The sequence below is a fragment of the Betta splendens genome, chromosome 6, assembly GCF_900634795.4.
Source record: "Betta splendens chromosome 6, fBetSpl5.4, whole genome shotgun sequence".
Classification (NCBI taxonomy): Eukaryota; Metazoa; Chordata; class Actinopteri; order Anabantiformes; family Osphronemidae; genus Betta; species Betta splendens.
This window is the reverse complement of record NC_040886.2, coordinates 9,941,984-9,967,065: the sequence shown is the minus strand read 5'-3', so window position 1 is coordinate 9,967,065 and position 25,082 is coordinate 9,941,984. Positions and strand designations below refer to the sequence as shown.

The following is a 25,082-nucleotide window of genomic DNA, read 5'->3' as shown; positions in this document are numbered from 1 at the left end:
CATCGTCTCAGCCCAGACCGGAAGCGGACTGTGACGCGCCGTCGGCCCGTTGTCACTTTGAACTTTTGCTCTATCTTTAGCACAATAAGAGACACGGTATGTTGAGTGGAGAACGTCGACAAAAGTGCATATTACCCCGGCAGGTCGTCAAACATTTATGAGTTCTTCAGCTCATATTGCTCCACAGAGGCCTGTTAGATTTCATTGCATAATTCTGTGCTCTGTTCCAGCTTCTCGTGTTTCCAATGCACCCCTGTTTATTTGCCAGGATCTTTTCTATCACTGCTCCCTCAGCTCTGGAGGCAGAATAACAATGTCTTTTCATCCCTGGATAGACGCGTACAGTACAGTGGATGGAAACCGAATGGAAAACACGTTCAGCTTTCTTGACTGTCTGCGCCGTAATCTTTCTATTTAAGGTAAATGAAGCTGTATTTTATGCTTTTTTTGTGTAACTGTATCTAATCACATCACACTGACGCTTATTTTGTCTCTGCAGTCACAGCGTACACTAAGCAGCATATACAATTTGCTGTAAATCAGCTCTATATTTTCGGTCCCGGGCTATTTCAAAGATGTTTTCGAATGCATTTGCAGATGACAAGATAATAGCCGGCGCCTTCGTTTAGAGACGTGCTGCTATCAGGGCAGAAGCGTCTCTTATTATTACGCCCGTGTCGTTTTTTTGCTATTTTCGCTATACCTCAAAGGTGAGGGAGCACCCGATAAGTTTATTCCCTCAGCCAGAGGAACGGGAGGCAGGGACGGAGCTGACTACTGATGTGCGCCGGCTACAAGGAGACGTGAAAGTGCAGCTTTGCCCACAATGAAAATGTCAGAAAGCTTAAATGGAGATTAGCATGTGCCGCTGATACGTATCAACTCTCAATGGCTCTCTTATTGCTCGGCGCCGCCTGGATGATGAGATTTACCCGCGATCCTCGGTGCAACTAATGCTAAATGTCTAACTGAACAGTGTATTTTCCCCTCCTGTAGTATTTGTACAATGGTAATGCAGGCGATAGTGAATGGAGGTTGAAAGCGTGGAGCAATGCAGCCCCCTGGTGTTCACACACACTGTGCTTCCACGCAGACGTGTGGGCCTCAAACAATGCATCCGGCTCCTTCACAGTTTAACTCACAGGTTCCGACTGTTGATACGGTGTGAAACAACAAAAGCAGGAACAAATGTGTTCTCGGTACTGGCCCGTTGGTCGTCCCTATTGTTACCTGCTGTGCTTGTGGCCAAGCCAAGTCCAGGGAACGGGAAGCTGCGTCTTGAAAGGAGCTGGTGATGAAGATGATGATGAAGAGGCTCCACTCGTGGCTCGGGGGCTTGTTTCCCCCCGTTTCCTTGGTGGGATTGGTTTCACGCAACCTCATGCATTGCACTTGCACCAACACAGTCTCACTGCAGGCTGTGAGAACAGATGCTTGTCCTTCTCGCCCACGTACTGGAGCATCTATAAGCGCAGGAGACGGGGTGAGAGCCTCCGTGCTGCCTGGGCTCCACACCGGTTGGTTCCTCCCGGAATTTGTCACTGACTGCACTTTTCATTTACTCGCAGCGAAAGGTCAGAGCAGTCATCCTTTACTGAAACACTGCCCAGTCAGGACACACGTATTTATCACCTTCACTTAGCCACAGCAGCGCTCTTCATCGCTCCCCGTGACGCACGCCTGCCCATTAGCCGAGCTGTCTGGCAAAAAAAAAAAAAAACATGACAAATCGTTAGCGCCGGCGACACCTAAACGATCATTAGCATAAGTAACAGGCTCTAAATGAGGCTCCTGCTCCTCGGGATCCTGGCGGAAGCTGCTGGAGTCGCCATTTACAGCGCTCGAAACGAACACGGCGCCTAGAAAGCGCGCGCGGCCTCAGGTTTAAAGGAAACACCTGCCGTGGAAAAAGGCGCCCCCCCCGTCGAAGCTGGAGGCACAAATGTTCCCTGCGGAGATGTTTTAAGAGCTCTGTGTTCCAGGTGATTAAATGTAGTGAGCTCCTGCAGCGAGCCACTCTTTCAACTTCATTTTCTTTTCATTCTTTCTTGCACACGGCGGCTTCGCGTTGACTCCCACGTCACGTGAGCGTTTATTTGGGGGTTCGAACGAGCGCTCGATCCCGATGAGCTCAGACGTCGAGCCGAGCGACTAGTACCAGCGCAGCTATTTGTGAATAAAGTGTGTGCAGAACCAGTGGTGATCACAGTCATCCCTGCATAGCTGAGTGTGTGTGATACTTCCACGCGGCAAAAAAAAAAAAAGAACATGGGACAAAGTGATAAAACAGCAGAGACGAAAACCACATCTGATGGAATCGCTCCAGTAGTTTTTGGGCATCTGCCTCTTTTCATCTTTTATCTCTAGTCCCTGTCTTTTTTTTCGGTCTCTTTCTCTCGCTCGCACACAAACTCACAGCAGCTGCCGAATGTAGGTCAGTACTGCAGAGAGATGTTAAAGTGAATTGTTAATCAAAACTATCAGCCGATGCCACAGCAACGCTTCCCTGAGGCTAAAGAGTGGTGCTGGACAGCGTGCGAGCTCCAATAACACACACACACACACACACACACACACACACACACACACACACACACACACACACACACACACACACACACGTTTGCCTTTTCTTTTCTCCGTCCACCTTATTCAGCTGTGGGAATAAAGAACAATCGGGCCGAGCGCCAGACTGGACTCTTATGCTACAAAATCAGCTGTGACATCCATTTCTCCTCAGAACTGGAGGCTCCCGCAGCACTGCACCATTTATCTCTCCTCGCGTTTGCGTAATTGACCATGTGTCAGGTCGAATCAGTGGCTGAAACCAAGGTTGCCACAGAGGACGGAGCGTGCGCTGCGGGCCCTCGGAGCCGCTTCAGTCAAGAGACGAAGCACGCGACATGAAGGGTGCACAAACAGCTGGGAGCGTCCGCACAGCCTCCGTCCTGCCACTCTGTCATGGTGATGACGGACCTTTCACCTTTTCACAAGGGATTTCTGTACAAAGCCTATTGGAAGCCCTGGCTAACAAAATGTAAGGTGGAAAGAAATAGATTTCTTTCCAAATAAAGCTGCTTGTACAGTAGTTGTGCACTTCACCAGAAGCAGAAACACGTTCCCTCGAATTGACTCAACTTCCCCTCTCTGGTTACTTTCAGTTTAACCACAACATGTGAAGCTCCAATGACCTTTTGCGCATCGGTCAGTAGCCAGTAGATGGTCAACTTAGTAAAAACTAAACAGGACAAATATGAAAAATGATCTCAAGAGACTTTAGTATCCAAAACACAGCTTTTAGTCAACAAAACAGGTGAGAATAAATAATTGATTGAGAATTTCTACAAAACTCTACAATTTAAATTATGTAAATCGTAGAGTAAACAATGAAGCAACTAACCAATAACACCAGGATCAATAATGAACGACTGACACAAACAGCTGCAGATGCTTCGCAATGTTTGCGCTTCTCGCAGTTGTGTTCGCGCTATTAATAATGAAGCAGAGAGCAACGATCCGCCGACGCCGTGTAGTTCAAACGGAAGGCGCCGGACTACATTTCTGAGCCGCGCGTGACGTCACAGGCAGGCGCCCGGCTCCCGAAAACACGTGATCGGTTGCCGTCGGTTCCTCTTTTTATGGAGGTGCGCGTGAGCAGGTCGCGGGAAGCCACTCGCCATGGCCTCCTGCTGCCTGCGCGCGTGGAGCCTGTGGCTGCTCTGCAGCTGCGCGGCCTCTCCGCCGAACTTCGTGCTGCTGTTCGCCGATGACCTGGGCTTCGGGGACCTGGGCTGCTACGGGCACCCCAGCTCCCTCACGCCGAACCTGGACCGCCTGGCTGCGGCGGGGCTGCGCCTTACGGACTTCTACTGCACCAGCCCGGTGTGCAGCCCGTCCAGGTGAGCGCGGACCACTCCAGTTGCAATGTGTTATGTTCGATTACTGACGTCACCGCGTGTCGGCAGAGCGTCGCTGCTGACGGGCCGCTATCAGACCCGCTCAGGTATCTACCCAGGGGTGCTGTACCCCGGCTCTGTGGGTGGGCTTCCTCTGAATGAGACCACCATCGCCGAGGTGTTGAAGCCTCTGGGCTACGCCACCGCCGCCGTGGGGAAGTGGCACCTGGGACTCGGCGCCAACGGGACCTTTCTCCCAACTAAACAGGGCTTCGACCACTTCCTGGGCATCCCCTACTCCCACGACATGGTCAGTGATGGATTCCACCGCGGAACCCGACACCTCGACCCGCCGCTGACCCCCTCCCCCCCCCCTCCGCTTCCAGGGCCCCTGCCAAAACCTGACGTGTTTCCCCCCAGATGTGAAATGCTTCGGCGTGTGCGACGTGGGCACCGTGACCGTGCCTCTGATGTACGGCGAGGTCATCAAGCAGCAGCCGGTCAACTTCCCGGAGCTGGAGAGCGCGTACAGTGACTTCGCTGTGGATTTTATCACCGCGTCAGCCAAGAACAAGCAGCCTTTCTTCCTCTACTACCCGTCCCACGTAAGCGACACTCCTTGTTCCTAGTTTGTGTGAACTAGTGGAGCCACATTCATAACCGCGCTGTGTCGCACTTCCTCTTCCAGCATACCCACTATCCCCAGTATGCGGGTGCGGGGGCCGCTGGCAGGTCTTTAAGGGGCCCTTTCGGAGATTCTCTGTTGGAGTTTGACAACACTGTGGGAAACCTGATGACAACTCTGAAGAAGACGGGAGTTATCAACAACACACTGGTCTTCTTCACGGCTGATAATGGGTTAATTGCTTCGCGTTGTGATGCCGCAGCTCCGTGCCTCTGTGTAAAGGTCGAGTTAAATATAAACCAGCACGTGATGGTGTGTTGTCGTTGCCTCTGCAGGCCTGAACTGATGCGTATGTCTCGTGGGGGCAACTCCGGCGCTCTGAAATGCGGGAAAGGCACCACATATGAAGGGGGCATGAGGGAGCCGGCCATCGCCTATTGGCCGGGGAGGATCCAGCCAGGTCAGGAGCATGTGCAGCTGCAGTCCACAGCCCTTAATGAAACCAACTCCAATATACACGTCCAGTAATGTTTATTGTCCCGTCCACAGGTGTGACTCATGAGTTGGCCAGCACTCTAGACATCCTCCCCACTATTGCAAGTCTGGCAGGAGCCACACTGCCCAAGGTGATGCTGGATGGAGTCGACATGACAGAAATCCTTGTCAAACGAGGAAAGGTAACGGGATTCACCAATTAGACGAGTTTACTTAATATAAAGTGAGTATTAAGCATATTTTGTGTTATTTACAGAGCAAAAGGGAGGCAATGATGTTCTATCCCGTTGATCCCAGTGAAAAGTATGGCCTGTTTGCTCTCAGGCTGGGGAAATACAAGGCCCACTTCTATACACGAGGTAGAGCAGCTGGTTTATATAGTTTCTGAAGAAATCATGATCAACTGTCATAACACCATCTGTCTGTTTGCGTCAGGCTCCTCCCACAGCTCTACAGTCCCCGACCAGGACTGCTCTGTACTCACAGCCCTCAAGTTCCACGACCCGCCTCTGATTTTCGACGTGGAGGCCGACCCTTCAGAGAACTACCCCCTTTCTTTAGAGGAAAGACCCGATCTGCAAGATGTGCTGAAGAGGATCAAGGCGGTGAAAACCCAGTTCGAAGCCTCCATGGTGTTTGGAGAGAGCCAGATATCAAAAGGAAGCGACCCGAACCTGCGGCCTTGCTGCAACCCCGAGTGCAGCCCCAAGCCCAGCTGCTGCCACTGCTGACAGGCCTCCTGCTGCTCCGATGACGGCTCTGCTCACTCTCGGCACAATCAGCCTTTCTAACTATCTTTGAACCAACTCTGATTGAGTCAGATCAGGTGATTGTAGGCTCAATCAATCGCTATCTAATAACCCAGCTAATAACCCTTTCTTTCACCCAGCGGTGCATTCACTGTCCTGTTGGAAAACAAACGATGGTCCCACTAAGTGCAACCCAGATGGGATGGGACTGCATGATGCTGCTTGAGTGTGTCATCAATTTTGACCAAGTCATGAACAATGTCACCAGCGAAGCCGACCATACATCTCTATAGTAGGAACCACACACTGAGGAAGCATCAGAGGCTGGTAATTCTGATGAATCTATCCTCTGCAGCAGAGCTACTCAAACTCTTGGTCTTCCTTTGCTGTGACAGTCATGAGAGCTTGTTTCATTATTGCTTTGGAAAAAAGCTTCCATTTCCATTTTGTTCAAAGCTATGTAGATCTAAACAATAACAACAACAATGCGTGTTTTGGACATCAAGCATATATTTTATTCGTAAGACCAAACCCATGACAAGGCAGAGTGATTTTTTTTTCCTTTTTTTTCTGTTTTCCCTTGAATTTTACAAGTCCTTGAATTTAAAGATACAAGGTAGGATATGTTTGTTCTGTCACATACGGTTTTGCTCTAGGTATACAGTGAAGAATCTTGTTAATGTAATAAAGTCAAAACTGTTAATGTATGTCTCAGCGGCTATAAGGGACTAGATCATCCTCAGAGGTTTTTTGTGTAGCGGTGTGGAAAGAAGGTTTTTAACTAGACCGTAACAAGATAGAAAAAATAAGCAAATAGATACAGATCTGTGACGGATCAGACTGTTGGAGCTGGAAGGTGATTCCTAAAATTGGCAAGACAGTAATAGTTCTCCAGTGGCAGCCGACTCAGTCACTATTCAGCTCTAATAGCAGATTGGCCGGTAGTCCGTAATGAGGTCACGTCTCACAAATGTGCTGCTGAAGCCTGTCTGTGACGAACAATGGACCCACGTGTCGCCCGTGTGAGAAACACCGAGATAACAGCTGCTGCAGAAATAGAAGACACTCAAATAAAATCACAGGTGAGTATGTGACTTCTTGTCTTTTAGGGGCCTTTGTCAAGTCGTGACGTTTTTTTAAATTCTCATTTTAGTTATTGTACATCTTCATTTCAGTTAACATACTCAACATAAAGGACACGGCACTATCTTAGATTCTCTATTGTATATACATGAGCTAACTGACAGCAATACGTAAATGTAGAAAACACCCCGACTCTTTGAACACCAATCCTGCAGCTCCGCAGGTGTTTGCTCTGTCTGACTGTGGCTTAAAGCAGCAGAGCAAGATGCTAAACGGTGTCTGAGAGAACGAGGGTGTGGCAAACCTCCAAGCCTGCAATTCCTCCATCGTTCACTGGTTATGTGCACGGACGCCCCTTTACGTGTTGACAGTCTAACCTTTACATACTATGACTATAAAAACTCGCATCTAATGATTGACTAAAGGTTTGATTCCACTGTGATACCAGCACTGTAAATTACAATCTTGCTGCAGAGTAGGCACGCGGCCACGAAGCATTACTGGTCCAAGGCTACTGGTCAGTCTCGTCCCTCCTTTTCCCTCATTGAAACAGGCAAGTCAAAAGAAAACGGACAATAGGACGTCGCTGGAAACCGAAGTTGAACAGTCAGAGGTGTGAGAATATGGCTTTTCAGAGGGCCTTTACTTTCTTTACCCCGAGAGTCACATCAATCATAGCAAAGCGTACAGTGATCTAGGATTTGCTGCGTTCACAGCTGAGCGGGTTCTATTGAACGCTCCCTGCGGTGAAGGTGGGTGAGCGGTGAGTTCTGAGGGCTGCGTGGAAGTCGAACGCTTCTGTGATGTCATCCAAACGTGCTGACAGTCACTGCACCTCATCCTGAATGCACGCACACTGAATGCAGCCTCACACCACCTCCGTCAGTGTCGCCTGTGAGTGTTTTTTTAATTAGTCTGGATGAGGCGCCTGTATGTCTATTTTCTATACACGTATTTACAACACACACTACGTCTTGTACGCGACACAGGGCTAAGCTCACACCATGGACACCTCACTGTACTCCCTCTACTTTGCTCCAATGTCACTATCAGTAGAAATCAAATTAGCAGATTGTTGATAATGAACAAATACATATTTACAGTTAAGTCAACACCAACGCCTGATTCTACGTCATCCTCGCTGCTTGCCATTCACTTGGATGGGTGTATTTCTTGGTGTGTCTGTGTGCAGTAACCCTACTAGCCATGCATTGAAAAGTGGAACAGCAGTAGTAGGTACAGTATATTGTTTTCATTTCCAAAAAATGAACCTTTAAATAAATAGTTGCTCAGCGTCTTGGTTGTATATCATAAAAAAAGACGAAAGAAAACAGGCAATCGCTCCATCGAGAGAATGGAAATAAACAAAGAGAGATGAAGGAAATCAGTCAAATGCCTAGCATACTGTAGAAATGGAGATCCCAGCTTCAGCGGGACACACAGGGTTATTTTACATCGGAGAGAAGAGTCGGCTGTCAGCGCCCTCTAGAGGCTAACGCGATGAACACAGGCTGTAGAGGAACAGGTTGGTTACTCCAGGTAGATGTCCTCGGTGGGGCAGGCGTACTCCAGATGCTCCTGGTAGTATTCCTGAAAGGCTCGTCTGCAGAGGTGACACATACGGGTTAAAGCAAGCGAAAAGAGACCACATCGCTAGTGAACAGGAGAATAATTGGCCCGTCTATCCTCCGCTGGTTGACCTCATTCCATCTAGAGACGGTGAACTATCAGCATTTTTAATTATTCAAACATGGCTGAATCAGACACAATTAATGTATATTGTATGTATATTTTGGGCTCACCCGACACTCTCTGCTACAGGTCGCATGGACTCCTGGGAAACAAACACGTGGCAAGCGAATCGATTCAGCATTGGGTGCTTGGTGATGAAGCCAAAGTAGCTGCGGGAGCAGAAAACAATGTGATGCCATCAGCTCCACGTTGCACCGCTGGCTGGAAACGCAAGGGCAGGGGTTCGGAGGGAATGCTTACCAGTTGTTCCGTGGATGGCATCCACAGAAGGAGATGTTTTTCATCTGGAAGAAGTGACTACATCTGTCGAACTAGAGGCCAGAGAGGCGACACCAGAGAAAAGAAAAATACAGACTTAGTTTTATTTATTTTCTTTTTTTATTTATTCTCTCAGAAGGTTCCTTTAAGCATTTTAAGTATTAATATATAAGTAGTATTAGTAAGTAGTAAGTAGCAAGTAGTATTTTTTTTAAGTATTTAACATCTAAACTCCCTTTAGTTATGACTTTTATTTACTTACACTACACTAGGTACTAAATATTAATAACTCTTTTTATTATTATCCTATCATCTTATTTTCATAATGCTGTAAAAACTCATCAGCATAACCACAGCGCGTTATGGTAATTTGATGACTGAATAACAGCAGCGCATGCACGCGTACCTCATCAAGGGTGTCGTACTCGTCCTCCAGACTCATGATCAGTTTGACTCCCTGCAAGCTGATCTCCAGCTCGCACAGGGACGGAGGCCGCACATGCACCGTTCGCTTCCTCGATATCGCAATCTGACGGGCACAGACATTCACGTCCATCATTGTTCATGGCGCTTCACTGTCAGAATGTTCGCCATGCCTGCGCGTGTATTTACCTTTTGCATGGCTGCGCAGAGAATGCCGTTGCCTTGGTGATAAGGGACCTCCACGGAGCCCAGGAACTGGACGCTGTAGGTCTCGAGCCACGCTGGATTCCTCTTCATCCCTACAGATCCAAACGGCAGCATGACGCTCGGTCCCTTTACTGACAGATGTGCAGTACAGACGGTGGTTGCACGTGGCCACTCACCCAGCAGCTCCTTAGACTGGCCGACGACTTCGTTGGCATAAAAGGCGGGGAAGATTCCCCTCTCCCCCGTCCGCATGTTGTAGCCTCTGTACCAGTAGTCGTCCTCCTCCTCCTCCACAAACAAGGGATCGTCCACGTCCAGCTCCAGCTCGTCTGCATGTCTGGGGATGAACCTGCAGAGGGCAGCAGAGAGGGCCCATTACATGCGTGCCCAGATGGTATCGCAGCCGCTGAACAGCCCAGGAACCACAGATAATGTGATCAGGAAGCGTCTGGTTGAGCTTCATGTGACTCCCAGTGGAGAACAGAGAGTGGGGGACAAAGAAACATGGTGCGGTGGGAGGAGGTTGCCTAATGTCATTGATTCACTGTTATATGATCTCTTCTTACCACTAAAAAAATAAAACGTCTTCAGCAATGATTGCTCTGTTTCTCTACAGAAGGACTTAAGAGAAGCATAATTGTGCTTGGAGGTAAAGACATTCCCAGTTACAGTATCTCTGCTTAACAGCTGTAGAAAGAAGATGCTGCAGGCTGCTGTTACCTGTAGACTGCCCTGTGTGTCTGCTCCCTCTCCTCCCCGTTGATGGTGCAGGAGAAGAGACCGAAGGATTCTGTGCCTACGGAAGAAATCAAATTTATACTTAAACAGTAACTGAATCTCTAACCTTGCAGGGAAAACTAACTTGTAAACTTTCTAAGAGGAAGCCTGAATGAACGCTAACTAGATTAATCATAAAAGAAATGGCAGCGCAGCCTTTTTAATGAGTCTTTCATCATGCAAATCACGCTTCATTAGAGATATAAATCAAGACAGAGCCCTGATTGATGATGGACACGCTGCGAAGCTGATCCCCGCCGTAGCTCTTGTGTGGGCTCACTGCCAGATTTAGCTCACACGCTAATGCATCATGCTGACAGTAATGTGATGAACCCTAATGCACTGCGTTTGTTAAAGTGAACAGAGTTCAACATTTTTTGTAAAATCGCTAAATTACTGTCTCTGTGAGAGCTGGACGAGGAGGTCTGTTCTGGGACCTACTGGAGGAGCGGGAGGTGCTGTTGACGAACACGTTTAGGAACTTCTTGGAGAACGGAAGGTCCGCCTCAGGCGACGAGTCCTCAGACGAGCTCAGAAGTTCTGGCCTCACGTCGTCGTCGTGGTGACCGTAGCCCAGTCCACCGGTCCTCAGAGGCTCCTCGTCACATAGCGTGGAGAGCTCGCTGTCGTCACTCAGGACAGAGGTACACCTGCAGTGAGGATGAGGCGCGTGAGGGACATTAGTAGCTACTGCACCACCGGTCCGACCAACTAGCAGGAGGCATTTACCTTCTGAGGCTGACTAGTTCCAGCGTCGTGTTCTCATCCACCACCAGCGTGTACTTCATGGAGTCGTAAGCCAGCCCGTCGTCCTCATTGGGCTGTCTCTGAGCCAGCTCTTTCTCGCACAGTGGGAGGTCGTGGTCAGGCGAGGGACGGTCCAGCACACTGGAATCAATGGGTGGCGAACTGTCGAGCTCCAGCTCGCTGCCCGCGTAGGACTGCTTCCTCAGGCCGCCCAGGAACGGATAGGAGTCCACGTCGTCCTCTTCCTCGTCGTTGTCGGTGGAGTAGGTGAGGCTGAAGCAGCGGTTGGTCTGGGCAGTGGGCAGGTCCAGCGTGAGGCTGTGTTTGACCTCCGTGATGCGCTCCAGGGAGGCCGAGGACCGGCTCGTCGGCCTGGGCTCGCTCTCGCGGCCTTCGTCCTTGTCGCTGACCACGCTCTCGCTGAGGCTCGGCGAGTCCAGGTCCTTCCTCCCTTCCAGCATCATCAGGTCGTTATTTGGCTCGGCGTTGTCCACCTGCATCCTGGCGTTCTTTGACGCTTTGTCTGTGAAGCCTGTGGTGTTGTACAGTGAGTCGGTACCTGTGATTGCTCTTCCGTTGTTTGCACAGCGCTCTAAAGTCACAGGGGTTATGGTGTCACCTGTGGTGTTGCTCAAATAGAGACAGGGACTTGTCACTGCTTCTTTTGAAGAAGCCGATCTGTTTATTTCCTTTTCGTAGCTTTCACTTTTTTTGTCTTCTCTCTCTCTCTCTCTTTCCCCCATCCCCTCTTTCTTCGCTTGGTCCTCCTCACTGAAACCATCTCCGTCTCCAATGTCTGAGGACGGGGAGATGGTGTCGGACACAGACGCCTTCCTCTTGAAGCACTCCTCAGGACAGCTGATCGGGTAGGAGCCCTCTGAGATCATTCTGTTCACCAGGTTGCTGAGAAGCCAGGGCGAGTCTGAGTTCTCGCTGAGGTCGTCCTCACTTTCAGATTCGGAGTCCCCCTCGCTTGTTTCGTCGTACTCATCAGCGCTCGGCATCAACCTGGGTCCCACCGGCAGGTAGAAGGAGCGTTTGAAGCTCTCCAGGCTGTGGTCAGGCTCTATCTGCAGCACCATCTGTCTAGACAGGCTGTCCTCACAGCGTTGGGCTGGCGGCAGAGTCTCATCTGGGTCGGCCTGATGTTCGCAGGGCAGCTCGTCATCCATACCACGCAGCCCAAACAGACCTTCACCATCATCGTAGGACTCAGGGGGAAGGATGGGTGAGTCAACAGGAGAGGGTGTAGCGATAGTGGGTGAGGGTAGAGGGGAGGGAGAGGGCAGAGGAGATCGTTCTTTGATTGGGTCAGGCTGTCCTAAAAGCAGAGCCGCTTTCAGTCCAACAATACCACTGTCCTGCTCTAACTCAGTGTCTGGGTCCAGTTCCTGGTCCGATGTAGGCGAACTGGCTTCTTCTATGGAGTTAGTGAGGTGAGACGAGCGTCCGCTGCTGCTGTCGTCACTAGTAAGGTCCAACTCTGTCTCCGATATGGATGATATCATGTTAGAGACAACGGGACCGCCACAGGCGAACGCTGCCTCCAGCTCCCCTTCGATGTCGGAGTCAGAGCCCGGGGAGCTGAGGTCCTTGTCCTGGTCCGAAGTCCCGTAACCCTGCTGGTTCATATCAGCGATCCCTGGGTCCGAGGACGGAGACGTGGAGTCATTGGCCGCCGCCTCCATGGCAGAAGTCGTGTGAGCATCTGAAGTGTTGGACCGGTCGAGAGCGTCTGATCGGCTGGAGGACAAGTAGCTGGAGAAGGAGGCAGGCTCCGACGGTTCAATGGAGGGGAACTCAACGTACGCTGAGTGGTTCTCTTTACACACCATGTCGTATGTTTCCTTACACATGAACTCCACTTCAAAGTCCTTGTCCAGCTCCTCGTCTGACAGGGGCGTGTCGGCGCCATCGTTGGCCCCCATGGGAGCGGTGGACGACAAACAGCGGCTGGTTCCGTCCAGGTCCAGGTCGTTCTCCGGCTCCATACCCGACTCGCTGGTGATGGTGTAGGTGTCGGTGGCCCGTCTGTTCGAGTGTTTGTGGTTGTGGTCGCTGTTGAGGTCATGGTCCACCTCTGTGTCGGAACACTGCGAGTGCTCATCAATGGACGGCACCCTGCCCGTTTGGGCCGAAGGGTCGACCTTTGGCTCGTCGCCAGAGCAGGAGTGGGACTTATGTTGACCAAACGAGCCTGTGAGGAGATAAACGCGTGGAGAAGCAAGAAAAGGCGTGAGATAATTAAAATGGAAAGAGAATTCAACAAGGCGCAGGAGGCAGGTCAGAGGATTTACGGCGGCCAGAGCAACTTGGACAATTAAAAGGAGACGATAAAGAGAAGAACAATGAATGAAGCTCATAATCTGCTACTGAAAGAATGAGGGATGAGCAAGTTCAGCACAACTCCTCTTAAGTTGTGAAACATTCCTTGAAGCAGATTGGAGCAAAAAATGGTTTTGCGAAAAATCAACTTGACAGCGTTTTGCTGAACTTGAGCAGGTCGGAGTCACATCACAACACGACACCCATGGATGGAATGAGCGCCACGCCTGCAGGCCTGGCCTTCTCGTTACCGTATTCGGGCCTCTCTCGCCTGTTGCCCTCCATGTCGCACAGGAGGGGCCTGTGGGGGGACTGCGGGTTCCCGCCCTCCCCTGCCTGTTTTGGTGGAGTACCTTTGCTCTGAGACCCGGGCGCCTGGGGAACTGGAGAAGCTGGGCACTGGCCTGTCACGTGGCTCCCGTCGTCCAGACACGAGTGCGTTGGAGACAAACAGACTGGAGGCAGAGGAGACATTTCTGTTTAGCATGTGATGCCTACAGGTTTACATCATAATGGCGTGTTTTTGTTATTATCATGTACTTACCCTGTGAGGACGGGTTGCGCAAAGAGTCTTGCCAGCTTCCTTTCTTTGGTGACAGACTGCTGTTGTTGTTTAGAGAATCCTAATAATAATAATTATTATTATTTTTTTATCTTTAAAAATTATTATTTAAGATTTCATAAATACACAATGTTGCGACTGTTTTACATGACAACTTCTCTCTGGCTACCTGGGACACAGCGGTGGTCAGGTTCAGCGTGGTGGGTCTGCTCTTCAGAGTCCCGTGAGTGGGGGAGGGTAGGGGAGAGGCAGAAGGGGACGGCGGAGCATCCGGGTCGACGTCTTCGCCCTCTTCCTCGTCCTCCTCTTCGTCCTCATCCTCGTCGTCGATCATCTCGAACTCCTGGAAGTCGTCCTGGAAGGAGCAGACCGGGTGGTGCATGTCGCTCTTCTCCAGAATGAGGGAATCCTGGGCCCAGAGGAAAGAGATTCTGTAGTATGCTAACACATACACCAAGAACAAGCCTCAGTTCTAATAGAGAAATGAGTAGACCTGAAAGAGAACGATTGACTCAGTTCTTTGACTCTGCAGATGTGCACACTATAGAGCAGCCACGTATGGCTGTGTGTGGCTGCGGTGCAGTGGCTGCTGTGCAGCCACACACAGCCTGAGCAGCATCACTTCCTCCCAGTGAGAACGTGGGCGCCATCGGTATTTCTAAGGTTACAACGCTCCTATAGAATGTTTGCGTATGTGAAGATGAAAGGAGCCGGTAGGAGGTGCGATGGAGTGATCCGGATCCATCTGACGTCTCTCAGGTTTCGTCCGGTTTACCGGAACGTGGTGCAGCGGAGGATTTTGAGGCTTAAGCGGCCACACCTTTACATTTAGGGTAAACTAATCACATGAACTTACTCCCTCTCTCTTGTTAATAGTGGTGGTTGCTTTTCATCCCTACTTTGAGTCAAAGGATTGATTTATCTGGTTTACAGTTTGAACAGCGCAGCAGTTTCCCTGGCTCTCAGTGCAGTCTTTTTTTTTTTTTAATGGAGGAATCAAAGCTCACCCGAGCTCCTGCACATCCACCTCACACAATCCTGCTGATGCCTGACGCATCTGCTTTATGCGACAGCAACAGAAATCCTCAGCCTCAGAATGAATAAATGATTCCAGCCTAAATGCAAAATGACACTTTTGCTTCACATTCACAACAACATTCACCTATTCAGCTCTTACTGCTCTTCACCTGTAGCTCAGTGTGTCTGGATGCTGACCATCGGGTGACAAGACGTCACTGGAACCTGGGAAGACGAAGGCCAAGCACTTTTTGCTCCCTAATTAGGAGACCGGCTGCTTGTTCAGCACGGCTCGAGTCTGAAGACGGAGCTGTGGCTGCACAGTGGAGGCTGTGAGACGGCTGCACAACAGGCTGAACTGTGGGGCATGCTGAACAGCTGAATGCACCACACAGTTAAGTGAAGCTGTGGAGGAGGAGGCTCACACTGGCTGAAGGTAAAAGACGGTGATGGGAAGCGACTTTAACAACTGTTACTCTATCAAATCGCCGAGATCCAGTGAATTCAAACTAATCTGTGCGCTTTAACTACTGCATGAGATCATGTTGCAATTGGTTTTAAGTTACCAGTAATCTGAGCGAGTCTTTCGCCAGAATATGACAGCTGTATATTAGTTAGGCTTTAGTGGGGACCACCTGGTGAGCGATGGCCTTCATCTCTCAGTATTTCTTTAAATTTTTCACATTTTAATCCCGGAATAATGCCACAGCTGAGGCGCTGTGCCACTGTCACATACTGAATTATACATGTGCGCATGGTGTTTAATCAGGACTCTGGAGACAGAGATGAATATTAGAGAGACAGGAAGTGAAGAATCAGAAGCAAGCTGAGAAGGAAAGCAGCGGGGTGCAGGGACAGCAGACGAGAATAAAGGACAAAGAGACTCCTCTGATGTGGTTGTTAACTTTATGTTTTGGGATAAAAATATATTAAATATTAAAAGCTTGCACTGTCAAAACTGATTCCTGGTAATGTCACAGGTAAAGGACACGCTGAGCTTCTAAAGCATTTCACCAGTAAAAACTAAAATCTGATATAAATAACAAACCATGAGTGATCTTTAATTGCCCGTCCTCAGATTCAGACGACCGTGTTTGTACGTGTGTTTGCTCCTGTGAGGGGTTACGCAGATTAAGACCTGAACCCCATAACGAATTGGGATTAATCAGAGTTGAGGATTGGGGACGGGGGATAATCTCACTGTTTGGATTGGCTGTGTTTTCCTAAACATCAAAGCCACGCCGCCCAGTATGACCGAATCGCACTGACAGGGAAAAACCAGAGGCCGTTCCCTGCATCAGCAGCAGCAGCGCGGAGCGAAAGGGAGGGACGGCCGGTGCCGGTGGGCTGACGGCGTGTGCACCACAGGCGGCCACAGGGCACCACCAAAGGTGATTCGTCGACAGATTCGTCACAGAGGGGCTTTGCTCGCCACTCGACATGTGCCTTGTTTGCCCGGATTAAAGTGGAAGAAGCGAGAAAGTCAGCGGGGAGACGGCAGAGAGCAAAGGGAGGAGGGAGCGTGGCTTCGCTCTCTGAACAAGGCTCTGCGAGGGGGGGGGGGGGTTGTCTCTGCATAGCAGCAAACTGCACTGGGTCACCCACCCTCTGCTGCAGCTGTGGCTCCACGCCACCAGCATAAAGCATGCACAAGCCACCGGGCAGAGGGAGGAAGAAGGACGGTGAGCCAGGCCGCAGCTCTTAGAAACTGGGTAATTACAGCCTAAGCTGGTTGGACATGTGGGATGATGCAGCTAATGGTGCAATTATATAGTTATTGTACTTCACGGAACTGTCAGCTGAATAGGAAGCTTAGTGCAAGGGCAGCTTAGGACGTACTGTATATTATATACCAAGCAGTGAAGGGGCCTGTCTGCATTACGTGATGTGAATGATTCTAAGGGCAGAACACTAACAAATAGAAACAGACGAATGAAGACACGACTCACCTTCTCATATGGATCAGAGTCGTAGTTGAGGCCGATCCCGCAGTCATCTGTGATTTCAGAGAGGTCTTCGTCATCAAACTCCTCCAGGCTGATGTCGTGGGCTGGCCTGGGAATACAAGAAGGGCCGTGAGTGCTGCTGAGGGGGATCAGTCTCTGTGCAGCGCCTCTCAGCGAGGCCTCGTGAAGGGGAAGCCTGCTCTGCACCCGGCGTGTCGTGCTCCGTGGGTCAGAGGGTCTTACTATACACACAAACGCCCGCATGGACTGTCTGTTGTCAGCTCCACACGACCTGCGGCCGTTTGAGCCACACCTTGCACTAGTGAGCTGCACTCCAGCTTGCTGAACTTCCATTTACAGGAGCAGCTGCAGCAGGGAATGGCCCGTGTCTGTGCGCTGAGCATCTCAAGTATTCCTCATCTTTGCCCCATTAGTTTCAGCGGGCTCTCGCTCCTGCAGCAGCTTGCCTGTTATGTGTTGGGGAAATGCTGCATTGCAGCTTACTTACTAAGAAAAGGACACTCCACATATTATATATGCGGCCAAGCTTACGCTGCACGCGTCATGTGGGGGTCCTGTCTGCACGGTGACATTGGTGCCGCGGAGCAAATGAGGACGTGCTGATGCATTCAAAAGTCAAAAACAGGGGCGTCATGAAAAAGTCAGCGGGACCAGAGTGACCCCAACGCGGCCACTGGTTCTAGATGCTACTGAGAGAAACGATGGGAAAGGGTGATTATGATGTTGAGGTAAAAAAATGCATTTCAGTCTAACAAAGAATAAAAACAAACCTTGGTTTGAACTGTGTCCTTTCATCTGGATGGTAGGATATCAGTGGAACACTATAAACATTATGAAACTATTTGCCAGATCATGTAAGTTAGTGATAAACGTGTGTGGTTTGAGTGATACAGACGCCGGCTCCAGATTTATCGCATCCATTTCCATTTGTGGAAAACTACAGCTGGACACCTAATAAGCTAATGAGCTCTGACCTTGTTGTTATCTAATCAGATAGAATTGAGATAAAACTGCATCTTGGACGTTTCCAGCAGTGCCCAGACAGGAAAACAACAAAAAGCTTAACAAATGTTGATTGCATGAACTTTAATTACTACCAAACGTGAACATCAAGGTGAGTTAGACCACATGACACTAAAATACACCCCCCAATACATCCCATAATATGTATCATTTAGACTTGCACAGCTATGTTTGTCCAGGGTCACCTTGTCGGACCCGATATAACTGAGATTCTGATAACTGTGTGACTGGTACGGGACCAAACACGCTCAGTATAAAAACCCTGTTCGGGTCCAGACTCAGCTGTGTCCATCCAGAGCTGTTCTGATCTGCACAGGAGGGATCATGAAGTGTCTGCTCGCCGTTCTGCTCTGCGTGGTGCTCGCAGAGGGGATCGTCAAGTAAGTACGAGGACGACTACCGTGGAGGTGGCAGTGGAACCCGTCCAACCCCATGCATCTGTGCTGTCTCCTCGCTCAGGATCCCTCTGCGGAAGCACAAGTCCATGCGCCAGGCCCTGAGAGAGAAAGGGCTGCAGATCCCGTACCAGGACCCGGCTCTCAAGTACCGGCCCTACGAGTTCGCCGGCTCCGCTAACATGTACATCAACAACTACGCTGATGTAATCCTAAAGCCTATACTGCTTCAAAATACAGTATGCTGAACCTTTAAAAAACAAGTTAGTGACGGTCTTATCTCTGCTTGACGCGTTACCAAGACGACCTACTACGGGCCCATCACTGTTGGAACGCCCCCCCAGTCCTTCCAGGTGCTTTTTGACACCGGCTCCTCCAACCTGTGGGTGGACTCTGTCTACTGTAACACTCAAGCCTGCAGTGAGTACACGGGCTCTATACTATGCTATGATATGATATAGGCGCATATAGTTTTGTAATATATATGATGTATGTGATTTACAGCCTCACACACACGGTTCAACCCCCAGCAGTCCTCCACCTACTCTTCCACCAGTCAGACTTTCTACCTTCCATATGGAGCTGGAAGCCTGAACGGAGTCTTCGGCTACGACACCGTCAATGTGAGTGAAGCCACAGTGTGTACAGTAGGTGTGTCCGCGCTTGATCGGCTCTAAGAGAAGGAGGAATAGCGAGTCCCGACTTTGACTCACAGGTTGGCGGCATCGTGATCACCAACCAGGAGATTGGACTGAGCACGAATGAGCCCGGTCAGAATTTTGTGGTGGCCCAGTTTGACGGCATCCTGGGTCTGGCCTACCCATCTCTGGCCGCTGGGGGAGAGACCCCCGTCGTGGACAACATGATCTCTCAGAACCTGCTGAGTGCCGACGTGTTTGCCTTCTACCTGTCCCGGTACCGTATATAACTGACCCAAGACGACGCGGGTTCGCTGTGCTTTTACTGTAGCGTGTAGCTCAGCTCTGCTTTGCTGCGCGGTCTAGGGGCGGTCAGCAGGGCAGCGAGCTCTCCTTCGGAGGCGTGGACACCAACATGTACCAAGGCCAGATCTACTGGACCCCTGTCACCTCTGAGACCTACTGGCAGATTGGCGTTCAAGGGTCAGTGCTTTTCTACCTGTGAAGGGATGTCTTGTTTTGTCTCACGCCGTTCGCCGTGCACCCGGCAGATTCCAGATCAACGGCCAGGAGACCGGCTGGTGCTCCCAGGGCTGCCAGGCCATCGTGGACACAGGGACCTCCAGCCTGACAGCCCCAAGCCAGCTCATGAGCGGCATCATGCAGGCCATTGGAGCTCAGCAGAACCAGTATGGAGAGGTAAGACCGCAGGATATGCAGCTACACAACAAATAAGACAGCATTATAAGACTCGGCACTGCCCATATGAGCTGTGAGGAAAGTAGTGTGTGCACGAAGGCAACTGAGCACGTCCCTCATGTCTCCGTGTCTAGTATATGGTGGACTGCAGCCAGATCAACAACTTGCCAACTCTCAGCTTCGTTATCAGTGGGGTTTCCTTCCCCCTCCCTCCCTCTGCCTACATCAGTCAGGTAAGTGGTGCATGCATGCTTGGTAGAAGTGGGTCTCTGACACTTTGACTGATGTGCACCACTGCCCCGTCTCCGCCCGCAGCAAAACCAGAATGGATACGAGTACTGCTCAGTGGGCATCACCCCCACCTACCTGCCTTCTCAGAACGGCCAGCCGCTCTGGATCTTCGGAGACGTGTTCCTCAGAGAGTACTACTCCGTCTACGACCGCGCCAACAACCAAGTGGGCTTTGCTACAGCTGCCTAAATGACACCGGTCTGACGGACTGAAGTTTATGGCCACAACACACTAATAATGATCGCAAACACCAGCCATTAGTATTCAATACATGGCTTTACTTTCAATTACCAACCAAATTGTAAATTAGACTCCAAGCCAAAGTACTGTATAGTTTGAAACGTGACATTATTCCCTGTTTGAAAACTAATACTCAAACACTGCATCTAAAAAATGCAAACTGTTCCTTTAATTCATTCTGAAGCAGAATAAAGGTGAAAATATTCACTATAAGGTTTTTAATGTCTCATCTTTCTAAATTAAGCTTTTATTGAACAGGAAACACAGACCAGGAGCTGAGGGACATCAATGCAAACACTACACCCTCACAACATGACTCTTAACCTGAGTCTGACCAAAGCATCAGGACCAATTCACATAGATGCACACACAGAGTCACAAAACCTATTTTGTGATCATAAACAATCCTGGAGGAGGGAAGGATGTGACTAATGAGCGGCTCAACCAACCCAGGCTTTAGGGACATCCGTGTTTGTGAAAGTGTGTGATTAACAAAAGCAGGTAAAGAAGCTGAGGGCTAGAGGTGACAGGGAGCTAATCAAGCAAGTGACTTATAGTTAGAATTATTGCTATTGACATTTTTGGTTGTGAGGGTCCTGCACAGCTCAATATAGTGATGATGGCTTATTTACATTCACAGTACAGCAGTAAAATTCACCAAATTAATACTCAAATAGAAAAGACAATACTGTAAAGGACAACGTTAAACTGAAGGAAAAGTATCACGTCAGGAAAGTGGTGACGCTGTTGAATTACTTTTTCAACAATGTGAGTAATGGATAAAACACAAGAACAGAAGCATCAACGCAGCTTCAGACATATGACAGAAACTCTATTTTTATCCTTTCGCTGAGACGGAGCCTTTCTTATTGTCGCCTTTGCTGAGGACAACTCATTTTTATTTGATCCCTCCATTTATTAGCGTTCCACCGCTGCTGCATTTTATTTGTTTGCTCATCCGCAGTCTAAAACACAGCCACTCTCTGGCTTCACTGGACACTCCACTGCGGTTTAAAGCCACAAGACTGAACCCAGCGTCCACACCTTGATGTGTTAAACAGCAGAACAGCACCTGCTGCATCACACGGACCAGAATGTGAGGGTGTTGGAGCAGCTACACTGTGGATTAGAATCAGCAGCGCTGACATCACCTGTTTGTGGGTTCGCTCTTTTAATTCCCTGCAGCCTCCTGCTGTTGCTCTTTGTTTCTCCCTGCAATCTGCTCTTCAGCGGATGAAACGCGTGTTTGTCTGGTGATTAGCTTGTCCAGCGCAGACGCTTTCACTTCGGCCTCTGATGAAGTCCTGTGTTGATGGGCCCGTGTGCTTTGGCTTCTTTTCCCCGTGATGATGAGGCTCCTAGTTTTGTTGAGTTCATGCTCAGTGCCATGTGAATTCCACCTCTTGCTTTCATGCTCAGTCTCAGTACTGATAAACCTAAGGACTTAGCACAACATTAAGCTTGTGGCTCCAGCTTCCTGTTTCATGTCTCTGCATCTGAATCTGAATCTTTGCTGTCACAGCTGTCTCATCGTCTGTCATGGCTGTTTTGTCCTTGGCTGACCCGCGTTGTCCATGTTACGCAGTACGCCAGCTGTTTCTGGCTCTATGTGTTATAGTGGCTGTGATGACTCATCAAACAATTATCTGCAGGTTAAACCCACAAACCAAAGAATTCCTTTAAGCGTGTTCATAGTTTGAGCTGTCAGTCTCACACGACTCAACATCCAGTAATCAGGTCACAGGTCAATACTTGTGTATTGTGAATTTTACATGAAGATGCTACATCAACATATGGTGTGTGTTGTCACAGAAATGTACAAACCACCAATTAAAATGGAAACTTCAGCATCACATCCATGAAAATAGAAAACAAGGCTGTACTGAGGTCCTTTCTGTAACTAAGCCTTTTAACCACAAGCACCTGCTTTACCGTGACATCATCACCTGTAAAAGACAAGGACATCAGGATGTGGTCGCCACTGACTCATTAATAGGATCAATTTCTCAGGCTTTTCACCCCTACCCCCCCAAACACACACACACACACACACACACACACACACACACACACACACACACACACACACACACACACACACACACACACACACACACACACGACCATGAGTCATGCATTTAACCTAATTGAAGCTTCCAGAGCATCGCTTTTCAGGGATGATTTAAAGATTTCCTGGTTTTTGACTGATGAAGTCACGAAATGCATTTGTGTTCCGCTCGTTCTACAAAAATATACTGGAGAACTACCTGAGGGAAAATAGATCTCCAGCACCGCATTAGTGTGACTCAGATAACTAATGCTGGGAAAACCTTTGCTGGCAACAGGAAGACTGACAGGTGAAAACACGGGTGGAACCGTACGCAGCGCGAATGAGTGCGAAGAGGAAAACAATGGCAGATACTGAACACTTGGGCCGAAGCAAATCTGTACATAAGCCTCTTACCCCATGGTACCCGTACCCACCAGCACACGCCCTGCTCCCTCTGCCTGCTCTTCCCTAAGAGCCTTCAAAGGTTTGAAAGTAAAAGTGGAACATCGACTGCGGCACATTTTCACACTGGGCTGGAGGGAAACATCAGGAGGACGCTTGCCGAAAACTCTCCACCAGTCTAGTTCTAAATTATTGATGATCAATGACAAATACGTTGTTGAATCTCGTGCTAATGGCTAGATGGAACTAAGGAGGAGATCACATGCTGTGTGGGCTGTAGGAGAATCCAACAAATCACTAATGAATTGAGCAGATAATACAGATAGTATTTAGTCAATGAAGCCTTTGCGGGTCGTACGCTCCGCTCTGGTTTTAGGTGTCAGGGTTTAGAATGATAGAAAATTTGAAAGAAAATTCCAGACCCATTAATGTGTTTTCAACCTCACCATATTTAGTTGGAACTACATCAATTATGCTCAAGAAAAGAAATACACATATACTAAATAACATATGATACGAATGTTTGAAAGTTTGCAAATTCAGCTCCGTCCCGGAGACCAGGAGACATCTGTCATAACTGTCTGGTGCCCAGGAGAGAAAATCATGTTGCCCACTGGAAACACTGTTAGTTATGTAAGGCAGATTATACTGTACCACACCATCGCACCACTGGTGGTTTCGTCCATGAATCACGCATGCACACGAATGAGAGAAATACGCAAACGTAATTAAGAAAAAAACAAATAGGGTTCCTCGCTCACGCGCTCACGCATGTGTGTTTAATCTGTCTGTTGGTGGTTCATGGGCCACAGCTGATCCAAAGGAACAAACACTGCTCCTGCACTAACTGAAAAAAAACAATAGTATTTTGGGCTCATACATATAAATGGGTGATAGATGCTTTTGATCTTCATAGGTCTGTAACACTGACTCACACCCAGCAGGCCTCTGATAGCCGGTCTACTTCCCCAGGCTGTCGGCCAAGGCTGTAAATGTAAAGTATTGACACATTGGCCCGGCCCTGTCCTCTGAACCGAGGTCATTGTTAGTCATGCAAAATATCTGCTCTATTGATCGGCTATGATCCACCCATGAGACGAAGCTTCGCTGGGTAACTCAATCCCACCGTGCATGAGTGCACGCTCTGTGTAAAACCCACTGAGGCCCTGCTTAAAGCATGAGGCACAGGGACAATAAGATGCTCCTGATTCGCTTTTTTTTTTTTTTATTCGTCATTCGCAGGTGTTGGTTGTATTGGACTGTTCTGTTGGTAGCAGAGCGAAGTCTTACAGCAGCTGCAGCTGGCATTGACACTGAATGGGCATCGAACCAGTAACTTAACCATGCACACGTGTTTTGACGCGTGCCAGAACCTTGATGGGAATTCTGGATTCTGCGGGGATGGATCTCTGGTACCAGTAGAATCTCAATCAGGAAAGTCTAGGAGGGCATGGGGCACTATTGGCTTTTAAAGGTACATGACCATCAGACGGACTTCCGTATCTGGCTGCTCAGCCCTGTGCCCTTGCCTGGCTTGGACTCAACAGGGCGTGGGCCTCACACGGCGAATGCGCAAGGGGAGGGCGACTGTCGCAAAAACTAAATATCAATTTTGGCCATTTGCGCGTCTTCTAACTGAAAAGATAATAACGGCGTGATTTTAAAAAAACGGGCTTTTTTTGCGCATCAGTTCAAAGACGGCCCCGTTCAACCGCAGCATCCACAGGCGCAGGGAGGCAGCAGCGGGCCTGCCCGGTTATTCACGTTATCTGTTACCAGCCCGTGGCAGCGAATGTGCGCGTTAGCGCAGTCATGAAAACAGTACGGATGAATATGCGTCTAGTTTTTATCCCTTCCTCCCCATTTGCCCCGCGCATCGTTCCCCATCATCACCCCACTGCGCTATGCGTGTAAGCGCTTACCTGCAGCCGGGAGGAGAGAGAGAATGGAAAGTGGATAGGGAAAACATCTCAGCCCTGTCCGCCATCTTCTTCCACAAATGACTCAGAGCGACTGCAGAAAATCACGGAGGGAGCGCAGTCCATTCACAATCACCGGGCAGAGGACGGACGCCGCCGTGGACAGAGCTTTCTCTCTCCACGGCCCCACAGATGCCCCCCCTGGCCGCGAGCCTTCAATCAGACGAGCCTGCTCAGCACCATCAAATCTGCAGTCAAACATCCACGCAGGCGGGCTAGCGGTGGGTGTCACGCCAGGAATTAACGTCAGAGACGGCGCAACTAGAAGAGAAACAACCCCGCGTCCGCCGATGGCGCACGTCCACACGAAGCGTAAGCGCGCAGGGTGACCGCAGTCCGGGCTGTCGCTCGCCAAATGTCTGCTGCTGTGATGCTGCCTGTGACACACAACGGATACGGGCCAGCAGTGCGGAGACAGGCAGAGACAGGGGAGGAGGGGGTGCGGAGCAGAGACGGCATGACGTCAGCGCCGTCGTCGTGTG

General features: G+C 49.6%; 3 protein-coding genes across 4 annotated transcripts; 2 read left to right on the top strand and 1 right to left on the bottom strand.

Moving 5' to 3' along the window:
• The first annotated feature begins 2,659 nt into the window (after positions 1-2,659).
• On the top strand, positions 2,660-6,468 carry arsa (arylsulfatase A). Its single transcript, XM_029153040.3, has 8 exons — positions 2,660-3,899; positions 3,966-4,206; positions 4,283-4,501; positions 4,585-4,754; positions 4,857-4,981; positions 5,071-5,198; positions 5,273-5,375; positions 5,452-6,468. Exons 1-8 carry the CDS (start codon positions 3,679-3,681, stop codon positions 5,745-5,747), a joined length of 1,503 nt encoding a protein of 500 aa, XP_029008873.1. The 5' UTR covers positions 2,660-3,678; the 3' UTR covers positions 5,748-6,468.
• Positions 6,258-25,082, bottom strand: mapk8ip2 (mitogen-activated protein kinase 8 interacting protein 2). 2 transcript variants are annotated; one of them, XM_029153036.3, is made up of 14 exons: positions 24,544-25,082; positions 16,866-16,971; positions 14,069-14,308; positions 13,882-13,960; positions 13,589-13,792; positions 10,995-13,209; positions 10,707-10,915; positions 10,209-10,284; positions 9,665-9,837; positions 9,471-9,580; positions 9,265-9,387; positions 8,841-8,911; positions 8,651-8,749; positions 6,258-8,451 (listed from the first exon to the last, which is right to left on the bottom strand). In XM_029153036.3, exons 1-14 carry the CDS (start codon positions 24,606-24,608, stop codon positions 8,379-8,381), a joined length of 3,843 nt encoding a protein of 1,280 aa, XP_029008869.1. In that variant the 5' UTR covers positions 24,609-25,082; the 3' UTR covers positions 6,258-8,378. The 2 variants fall into 2 exon arrangements, with proteins under 2 accessions (XP_029008869.1, XP_029008870.1); XM_029153037.3 differs by having other exon boundaries at positions 13,691-13,792.
• LOC114857009 (gastricsin-like) lies at positions 18,142-20,382 on the top strand. Its single transcript, XM_029153042.2, has 9 exons — positions 18,142-18,286; positions 18,366-18,507; positions 18,604-18,721; positions 18,806-18,924; positions 19,017-19,216; positions 19,306-19,422; positions 19,491-19,638; positions 19,773-19,871; positions 19,954-20,382. Exons 1-9 carry the CDS (start codon positions 18,231-18,233, stop codon positions 20,116-20,118), a joined length of 1,164 nt encoding a protein of 387 aa, XP_029008875.1. The 5' UTR covers positions 18,142-18,230; the 3' UTR covers positions 20,119-20,382.